General features: G+C 38.0%; 1 protein-coding gene across 1 annotated transcript in view; it reads left to right on the top strand.

The window, feature by feature from the left end:
- Nucleotides 1-236: 236 nt before the first annotated feature.
- Nucleotides 237-10,852, top strand: part of gnal (guanine nucleotide binding protein (G protein), alpha activating activity polypeptide, olfactory type) — a 47,415-nt gene continuing 36,799 nt past the window's right edge. Inside the window, exon 1 of the mRNA XM_051408250.1 lies at nt 237-1,050. Coding sequence (XP_051264210.1) covers nt 510-1,050 — 541 coding nt within the window. The 5' untranslated portion in view covers nt 237-509. The remainder of the gene's footprint in view (nt 1,051-10,852) is intronic.

The following is a 10,852-nucleotide window of genomic DNA, read 5'->3' as shown; positions in this document are numbered from 1 at the left end:
GTCACATTTTCCTCAGATGATAAAGAAGCAGGTTCACTATCTACAGAGCCAGTAGGTGTCTTTAGAGACATGCAGGCATGAAATGTGAGGAATGAAAATCATGACCAGCATTCTCGAAATGGCCATACTGTAGTAACATGACGTGCCGTGCATTGCACCTAACAGCTGTGCAGAGGGATTGTGGACTGTCTGCGCAGCGGATGGGAGGCTTTTCTTCCCGAGGTTGTGCTTTTGGTTACTTACGGTAAGATGGACCCGCAGTGTCCACTAAAGGATCAGGTGATCCACTAAACTACGAAGCGAAGGCTGACTGGGGAAAATGCAAAATGACATATAGCAAATGTCGGAGCATAATTCATTCACATTTTTCGGCTCTTATTCGGACTTAAAACGCACCGCTGGAGCTCCAATGTAACGATGGCTCGTTAGGGCTGGTGGCGCAACTGCGATTTTTTTGGGATATTTTAATTTATGAAAAATCACATTCACAGACAAATATTGGTTTCAACATGGGGCTGTGCTACAGTTTGCGTCCCCGGCTCTTCGGGGACCTGAGCGGGTCTATCTCCAACGCTACCTCGGACTCGGACCAGCCTCCGGACGCCGCCGTGCCGACCCGCGCCGGGGGAGCTCGCCAGGAGGACACCGGGGGATGCGGGGAGAGCTCGTCGCTACGCGGCGGCGGCGGCGGCGGCGGCCCGGTGCGCCCCGGGGACCCTGCCAGGCTCCCGGCCGGGGAGCACCGCCGTGGAGACACCGGTACCGACGGTGTGCTCATACAAAACGGTGGCGGCGGAGGAGGTGGTGGTGGCGGCGGTGGCGGTGGTGGTGGAGGTGGAGGAGGCAGCGGGAAGGGGACAGGGAAGGACCGCGGCCGACGCTTACCGCTGCTTCAAAAGACAAGCACCCAAAAGCAGAAAAACTGGGACAAATTGCTGGTGGAGGAGAAGGAGGCCGAGAAGGAGGCGAAGAAAGTCAGTAAGAATATTGACAGGGCGCTGAAGGAGCTCAAACGGGAGTATAAACAGACGCATCGGCTGCTGCTGCTCGGTAGGTTGTGTCCCCTCTCTCTCTCTTTCTCTCTCTTTCTCTCTCTTGGTTGTTGTTGTTGGACTAGAAAGCTGTTTTTATTTATTTATTATTGTTATTAGAAATACAAACGGTGCTGGCCTTTTACAGATAATTATGTCACACTACTCTGGCGAGGCCTGTTTTGCCACATCTGTTGGCTCGGCTGGTGAAGACTATATACCCCCTGCGGCTGTCAATGACAAATGATGAAGATGGACGTTTTAGACTCAGTGGGCCTCCTGTCCTGTTACTGTTTACACTTGAGGGTTATTTTTGGGGGCGAATCTAGACATTAATTAGACTTAATGTAGGCTCTCATAACAGGAGCATGCAGGTATACAGGTTTACAGAGACCACTTTTTGGGGGTCTACAAGGAGGGGTCCTGTTTACTCTGGGAAACCAGTAAAGTGCAGACCAACCTTTCTCCTTAAGGGACCTAAGTGACATATTGACATGTTATGTTAAACTGTACCGTGAACTCAGTAACTTTTCATACTATTCTCTCTGTATTTGAAGTGTTTTAAATGTATTAACAATCATACAGACTTTTTCTGGGGGACAAATTCAGTGTTTTCTTGTTTTATTAGACAATTTACTTTTACTTTTCTCCACTTTAAGTGAGTCAAATGCTGAGATATAGGACCTACTGTGTATATTTTTTAAAGTTTTCTAACACGCCTTAAAATCCAGAAGGCCTCGTGACCCCCGCATGGAGCTTCGGTGACCCATAGTGGGGGTCCTGACCCCTAGGTTGGGAACCACTGTAGGTCTATATGTAAAAGGCTTCTGATAAGCGGTCACATCTTTACAGTAATTCCTATCAATACATACAGTATAATGTAGTATAGTGGAGTATAGTGGGCTGTAGCATAGGTGTTGTATGTTGTTATAGACGATATAAATGTTATAGACAGTTTAATATAGTAGGCCTATATTAGTTTATTGTACGACTGCGTAGAAACATAGCCAGGTTATGTTTCCTCTGAGAGCTACAGTACAGTATAAGAGTTTATCCGCCCAGCAACTTTTGACATAAGTTTTCAAATAAATCAATATATATATTTATAGTTTATATAGAGTGTTAAATAGTGTAATGTAGAACAAACTGGGGTCATTTATATTGATTGTGATTTATAATGATCTAATATAAAGAACAGAATAGACTAGTATACTGTAGTAGAGTGTTGTAGATTATAATTATGCTGCACATTTATTTACAGTAATATTTCTCAACAAATAAGTGTATAGTGTAGTATGGTGGCCAGTAGTGTGGTGTAGTAGCATGTAATATACGTATTGTTTAGTAGTCTTTTGTGTACGATGACATACTTACAGAGACTATTTAGCTTGTGGCTACTGGGTCATATTTACTCTGAATATAATGTCATATAATATAGACTAGTGTTGTATAGTCTACTGATCTTTGGTGTAGTGTGATAGGGACTACAAATTAATAATAGTCTTTTAAATAACTGTGGCAGATTTAAAGTAAGGTTTTTAATTATAAGTACATGAAGTAGAGTGTAGTGAACTATTATTACTATTATTATTGTATGGTGTTATAGGGAGTATAGTTTAATAGGGTTTAGTATACAAAGATGTCTAGGAGACGACTTAGCTTTTGGTATATTATAGTGTATTATAGTAGGCTATAGTATATTATATTATTATATAGTATATTATAGTAAAGTATAGTATATTTTAGTATATTACAGTATATTATAGTATTGTATTGTACAGACTAACTGTTGCACATTTACAGTTAAATATTTATATATAAAATACAATAATAGCACAGTATGGTAAAGTAGAGTATATGTAGTAGGTTTTAGGATACAGTGATGTACCCTATAGAGACCAATTAGCTTTTTGCTGCTGGGTTATATGTTGTAGGATATGTTTAATAGTGTGGGGTAGTAGAGTACTGGATATTGTTGTATATTGGCCTGTATTGTAGTGAGAGCTGCTCAGGGACAACAGATGAAAAACGGCCTTTTTCAGTTAATTGTTGCACATTTACAGAACAGTACAGGGTTTAAAACAAATAAATGTGGAGTATAGTAGATCAGAGTATTAGGTTAGTATAGTATAGTGGCCTGTAGTGCAGTATAGATTATAGTTAGTAGTCTATAGAGTGAAATTCTAGGCGTCCATGTGCTTTTACTTTCTTAAAACGGGTTTCAGTTCTCAAATGATCAACTGAGCCACAAGGTATAACTCACTGATACCAATTCTGATCATCAGTTTGATAAAGATGCCAAACCTTTGCTCATTACAGGATGACATAATGCTAAGAACTGCTTGCTTTAGCATTTCCATATGGGGGCAAAGGTTTTTTTGTCTGCCTGCTTTATTGCCACCCTGCCATACATGATTATGATCTTAAGACATCATTTAGGAAACTTTGTAATGTTGTAATGTTTTTAGCACACAGTAAAGGATTATAATTAGATACAACTTTAACTGATCTGAGTCATTTACACAGTAAAAGTAGGTGTGGTCCTCGTATCTGTTTGATTGTGTCCATATAAATGACTGAGCTCATATCAGCTTTGGGTCATACATTTTATTACTTCACTGGAATCTCATGATTGATATTTCATATGATTTAACCAGAGACTTTCCAAATGTCCGTCAGCAGCAGCATCCCAGTGTCGTCCCTGGAAAAAATCACTGTGTTTTTTAGATGGAAACCTCTCTAACCCTGTTACTCTATAGGTTAGGTTCACTGCACACATCATTTTTCCTCTCTAGTTGCATTTGAGAGTAGAAGTAGTTTAATTCACCAGTGCTGTACTTAGATTTTAGCTTGTTTCTACCGTCCGTACACGTAGGCTGACACAGTACTTAAGTTTTCAGAAAGGTCAGCGCTTAACTTTCAAAAGAGAAAGTGTCGATCGGGAACCGGAGCTTAGGTGTCATCACAGCCGCCCTCGTGATGAGGAAAACAATGTTTAAATGTTGACACATTTACAACAAAAACAGAATCCTCATCCACTTTCACTTTTGACAGTCACACTGTAGCGCATGTATTTGCTTTACTTCAAACAGCGTGATGCTTCGTTGCTCTGTATAATAAATGGCTACTAGTTTAATTTCCTGAGTAAACAGCTCTCAGTAATTACACGCAGGAAGAAATGGCTCATCCTAATGAGAGAAGTGTCATGCATTCTTCCATGAGCCACTGTTTAAAGCTGCAACAGCGTGTGTGACTTGTGTCATTTCAGCATGTCATTATGGTTTTGGGCGGCTTTTCTTCGCCACTATAGAATCACAATTATTTTCAGAGCTATCTGTCCTGGTACACCCAGGAAGCTCAGCACGAGCCACAGGCCACGTCTGGGTTTTTCTTAAGAGGCCTTCGGGACTTTATACCCTCCAGGTCTCCAGTAGGACTCTTGTTGCATGCCAGAGGTGGTTTGTGTTCCTCTGAAAGTGGACACCTTTCAAATAGTGTTACATTTCAAGGCAACGTATGCTAGCTAATCTGGGTCACTTTATCTGTTTGTATTTGCTGCAGGTATTTTGTTGAATAATGATAGCCATAAGGAAGTATTGTTTATCCTAAGTGGGCTGCCATGTTCAGCTTGTGCTGGAGCTGGAATGCATCAGTTTAAGTTATATTTATAGTTACTATATATAGTTAATTTTATATGTGTGTATATGACACAAGTTGACAATTGATCATTTTAGACGTAGTGCAACTTTAAAATAAAATGCTGGTAGGAAAGGAGAAAATAATTGATAATAAATGTCTCATGTTGTTCAGTTTCAAGGTTGATGCTTTGGAAATATACCACAATTAGATAAAAGTATTTACAGAATATGAAAACTAATCCTCATTTCTGATACAGGGCCGTTTAGATAATGCAAAAACATCACCTGCTTTTATTCAAATTAGGTGGTATAAACCAAAGCTTCATTAATCAAATGTTTCAAAGTAAAGTGGCCTGATTTAACTTTTTTAAAAACTATATGAGAATTTGTTCTTGCTTTATTTTGTAACACATGGAGTACATAACTCCAACAGGGTTATACATGAAAAAAAAGAGCTGAAATTAGAAATTAGTCCATATGTTGTTTGATAATCAGTTAATCCTTGAAGCCATTGCAAAGTAAAAATGCCAAATCTTTACTGGTTCAAGCTTCTCAAATGTAAATATATTTGCTTCATTTCTTTTGGACCCTTGGAGATTGTGAGGAGCATCTATTCATCAAGAAAATAACAATAAAATAATTGATAGTGAAAAAAATAGGTAGTTGCAGCCCTAGTTTATCTATAACTGATGGTAGAACAGAAATAAATATTAGGAGTCTTCTCCCGGCTGTCCAGGCTCCTTTAAGTGTCTTTATGAAGGCCAACTGCTCCCTCCTTATTAAACAAGGTAGTTGTCGAACCTTTCATTCACGGTAAAGCAAGATGGTTTATGGTGAATCAGAAATAAGGTCAGAGTTGCAGTTCAGTTTCCTTCAAATGCAACTTTGTGAGCTTGTGTTTTAGACATGTGAGGTCAAGTATGTGAAATATTCTGTGTTCAAAAGATTGTTAGTCGTGGAAAGTATCTAATATTTCCTCTTAATATGGACACTGTGCTGTTTAAAGGCACCATTAGTACAAAACCACTTGTAAAAATGCAATAACAAACTCATTGTTTGACCAGAAGACAATTGAGAAAATCTGGATTCCTTTTAATAGAGTTCCTTTAGACTTTATACTTAAGTACATGAATACAGGAATAGAGAGATGGGAACTGGAAGGCGAGTTCCTATATTTCTTGGAAAGGAAGTTACTTTATTGTTAGGTCTCTTGGATCAGATTCTGTACAGGCCTGTGATAATATCTCTTACAGCTTTCCTCGATGTCCTTAACTGGCCGTTTCATATCTCAGCCTTATCACCCTTCATGAGCCTGAACAACAGGCTTCTAGCAATGCGGCGCACTCGACAGCAATGATCACTAAAACGAGGTAGACAGGCCAATGAGTAGCTTCTAGGAAGTCACTGATTATTATCAGGTTTTTGTAGGGTTTTTCTTTGTTTTTTTGCGCCACTGTCCTGCACGTGAAGCCATATTTTGTAAAAAGCTTACTCATCCACAGAAGCACACGGTGGAACGTATAGCCCCGTCGTCCCTCCCCCATTTGAATAGAGTCAGGTGAACTTTGCTTCTGTCTAAATGGGTTTTATCATTGACCATAGCTGAACTTTGCTACTAACTTCACAGAGTTCCCAGTTAATGTAATGACCAACACAAGGTACTGGAGTATGAATTATTGTCATATTTATGACACTGATAGCAGGGCTGCAATGTGAATTGTCTTGATACTTGTATCAGCTAAATCAAATGAACCACACCACACCAGAAGGACATTGGACTGTGTTTGTTCTCTCCGACTTTTGCTTACAGTATAATTTAAACTTTATCAAGAGCCTCTGTCCCCAAAGAGAGGGCCGTAAAGTTCTTTCCAGCTTTAGAAAAAGAAAAAAGTCAGGGAGGCTAATTTTAGCTTGATATCATTTGGATGTGTGCCCTGTTTTTACAGTACGTGCCTCAATTACAGTCGGTTCTAGTAAATAAGTGTAGAAGATTTACAAGCAGGAAATAACTCTTTTAAGTGTAAGATATTGTTAGATTTCTTCTAACAGTTCACTGGCACTCATTGTCTTTACCCAGCTAGAAAGCACATGGATTTTAACTATAGTTATTCAAGTCCAAGAAATTGTACATTGTCAAGAATTTGTCATAAATTAGAAGCTGTTTTTAACTTTTTTTTTACACTTCCAGGGTGTCAAACACCTTCTGTGTGGTTGCCATTTTGCAGTACAGGTCCACTATCAGTCTGAAAATAGTAAAAACATCTTTGTCAGACTTTGGAAACATTGTTTACTTGTAGAGTATTTTTAGATTGTTGCATTGCTGTGTTTACATAAGTAAAGGATCTGAAAACTTCCCCTAACACTGCACATACACACATACTGACAGAGTCATTATTTATGAGAGGTAACTCCTACTATTACTTACAAATATTGTAATGATGGTTTAATGCTCCCCTCCGGACATGTTTGAAGACATACAGAAATAATGTGCTTTGAGTGATAATTTGTGTGAAAGAAAAAGACGTTTTCATTTCAAAAGTTTAACTAGTGGACACAAGATGTCTCCTAGTTGCTTAAAAGGAAATGCTCAGTGTGTGTCAGTGATCAGATGTGCCCAAACTTTTTCCTTTGAAGGGCCAAAAATAAAACTTAATGGTGGGCCACGGGCCAAAAGCCAACACCTATTGTATTGGGTTGTTAGGATGCAAAATGGTACCAGGAACAGATTAGCAGATCAGATTATAGAAAATATATTAGATACATATTTAAAGAGCATTTTCACCTCACAAAAAATAAATAAATTTAAACACTGATTAATAGTTTTTTCCTAGAAACGTCTGGTGGGACAGATCAGACGTTATGGCGTGCCAACAACCCTGTAACAAGTTGTAATATCACAAAATCATGCTCAAACGTCCACATCTGAAACCAGTGGTCGTTAAACTTTACTCCCTTCAGAAACTAAAAAAAAAGGTTCATGCCTCTCACCCTACAGTTTTTATCAATCATTAATGTGATATTGAAGAGAAGCAGTTCATAAAAAAAGAGTTCATGTTGAATTTTAGTGAAATAAACATCAGCAAACTATTATTTTTTGTTTATTTTCCCACATAAATCATATTAATTCAACATGGTTTCACTCCATATTTCTCCCCTGGTCATCCACGACCTCCCTGCCGTGGCTCTCTGCCTCCCTCTGTCTTAAACTGAGATTTAAGGATAGCATGAAGAAACTCCCCCCCCTTCATTTGAAACCAGCTGTCAAGCATCAAACTCTGCACAGTGAAACCTAAATTGAAGTAACACTGGATTTAACATGACTGTTGTAATATAGTTCAGAGGAAGCCACAGCAAACTAAACATAAATATCAGATATCACTACCTAAAAAAATCTGATAATTTATGCAACAAAACCTGATTGTGTATCATTCGTATGGAGCCTCAGCGTGAGTGCTGTGCTGCCTCTAACCACTAGAGAGTGGTGTGGGCCAGTCACTTGTTTTGACCTTGCATTCAAAGGTGGGGAGGCAGGACTTTTTCTTTTTCCTCTTTAGTGAGGGTGGGTGGGTGTGTGGTGCTGTAACATATTCACACTAATATAGGTGAAGCGAGGGTTCCAGTGGTGATTTGCATGCTGCACAAGTTTGTTGCACTCGTGTCACTACATGAAACAAGTATTTGCATTGCATTTTGCATAATAACAGCACACTCCTTGTTACATATTACACACATAATCATTCATGATTGCCTCAAGCCTTTTGAGTGATCTATGAGCGTTTGTAATAGAAGCATAAAGTACATTTTTAATCCTTTTTTATATATATATATCTGACTTGAATGCAGCAGGATAGTGCTGCACTGTATGTTAGCTCAATGCTAGGACAGGGCCTGCTAAGTTTCACTAGTAGCTCTTGAATGAAAAACACTTCCTCTGCCTCACACAGGCACACATACTGAAACGAAAATATCTGCTGCTGCTGTTACCTGCAGACAAACACAACGGTGCTCTAACATGTGACGTGCAGGGTTTGTTGGTGAAAAAGTCAAACCTTTACAAAACCCACACTCCATGTCGGGGCGAGTGAAGAGGAAGCCACAGCAAGCTAAACATAAATGTCAGACAATGCTCACAACAGTGACAGTTCTTTCTATTTCCTCCTTATTGGCAAAAGCGTGACTTGCACTGCCAGAGTTCAGTTGTTGTGATATTGTCTGTCACTGTACAGTTAGGTGCATATAACTGTCTTTCACCCTGTGTTTGGTCTCTAGTGTTACGTTAATTTATGTCATAGTTGGCATGTTGCACTTATTTCCTTAAGAAAACATCAGTGTGGGGTTGATAGTGTGCTCTTCTTTGTGAACCCTTATCATTAATGGTGTCACTGTAATATTCTTGTACTACCCAACAGTGTGTCGTGGCATGCTTCATGATGAGTTTGTAGTTACATAATCAGACTGATTATTTCCTATAGTATCACCACAATAATGCAATAAGATGATATACTGTTACTATACTTATAAATCATGCAAAAGGGGGCAGTTTTGTGGATCTCTCCGTCTTGCTCGAGGGCACATAAACAGATTTTTAATCCAATCCACGTGTCTACTTGCCCCCACTTATCACTGTATATGTATACATGTTATGAGCAGCAGTCCAACCAATATGTGATTCCTCCTTCTTAAATAGTTTATTTTGAATAATTTGAAGATGATCCTGAATTCACAAGAACAAATATGAAAGATAACATAAATAAAAACTAGAAATAATATGTTGTTTTATCTTTTGTAGAGGTACTCATGCACCAGAGTGACCTCTGTCAGTTATATTACTGTATGTTATATCCGATTTATTAATCCCAAAGGAACTGATGCCACATTGTGGTTCATTGTAAAACAAAGCAGGATATTTCGTAAGATCATCGTATGTTAAAATCTTTATCTGCAAAGTAAAAAGTACAATAGTTGCCTCTGAATCTTAGAGGAGTGAAAGTATAAACTTCTATAAAATAAAATCACTAATTTATAAATCCAAGTACCTTAAAATTATACTTGAATAAACACTTGGCCTCTTTCTTCCACTGGTTTATGACATGAGTGGTATTACTACTTTTACTCAGTGGTGTATTTAGACTCTATAGAAATACTCCATTACAAGTAAAAGTCCTTGATTGATAATAAGTAAAAGTTTATTAGCAAAATGCACTCGTTATAGTATTGACTGATGCATTCATGTGAAATTTTACTGTTGTAGTTTTAACTATTTGATATACTGTTGGGCAGTTTAATCTCTAATAAATAATCATATTTTATAAGATGTAAAATATAAATCTACAAATTATAAATGATTTTACTCTGTAATTGTAGTCGAGTGGAAATATAAAGTAGCGTAACATAACAATACTCAAGTAAAAAGCAAGAACCTTAAAATTGTACTTAATAAAGTACATGTACTTAGTTACATCCCACCTCTACTTTACTGTATATAAAGTACATTGAGGACATTAAGTACATTTACAGTATTTGTACTGTACTTTAGTGACTGTATGATATGGATAAAAAGGCCCAACACTATTTATAAAGTAGTTAAATTTGCTTTTAAAACATGGCAATGCAACAACAATAATAATCAAATATGTATAATAATACAGTATAAACTTATAAAGGGGCCATTCTGCACAATGGGTACTTTTACTTTTGTTACTTTAAGTTAATTTAATTGCTTATATCTTTGTACTTTTACTCTACTAGTATTTTTAAATTGTGATGTTACTGCTTCCATTTGAGTACTTCCTCCACCTTGTACTACAGTAGTAGTTTATGATGTAGTGCAGTGGGTACCAACCTGGGGGTCGGGACCCTCACTATAGGGTCACCAAAGCTTCACCACGGGGTCACAAGGCCTTCTTGATTTTAAGGGGTGTAAGAGAACTTTGAAACTATATACACAGTAGGCCTATACCTCAGCATTGGACTCACTTCTGTAAAGTACAGTGCGGGAAAACACTGAATTTGTCAAAAAAGATGTTCACAATTATAATAAAATACATAATACAGACAGAGAATTGTGTAAAAATGTCCCTGAAATGGAAATAATCTGCTCAGAATTCATCCAAATCACTCGTTTTACACAAACTTCTTGAGTTCACTGTTTGGGTTCATTGTACAGTTTTTAATATAATATGA

The sequence above is a fragment of the Dicentrarchus labrax genome, unplaced genomic scaffold, assembly GCF_905237075.1.
Source record: "Dicentrarchus labrax unplaced genomic scaffold, dlabrax2021, whole genome shotgun sequence".
NCBI lineage: Eukaryota > Metazoa > Chordata > Actinopteri > Moronidae > Dicentrarchus > Dicentrarchus labrax.
The sequence above is the reverse complement of the archived record's forward strand: the minus strand, read 5'-3'. Positions and strand labels throughout refer to the sequence as shown.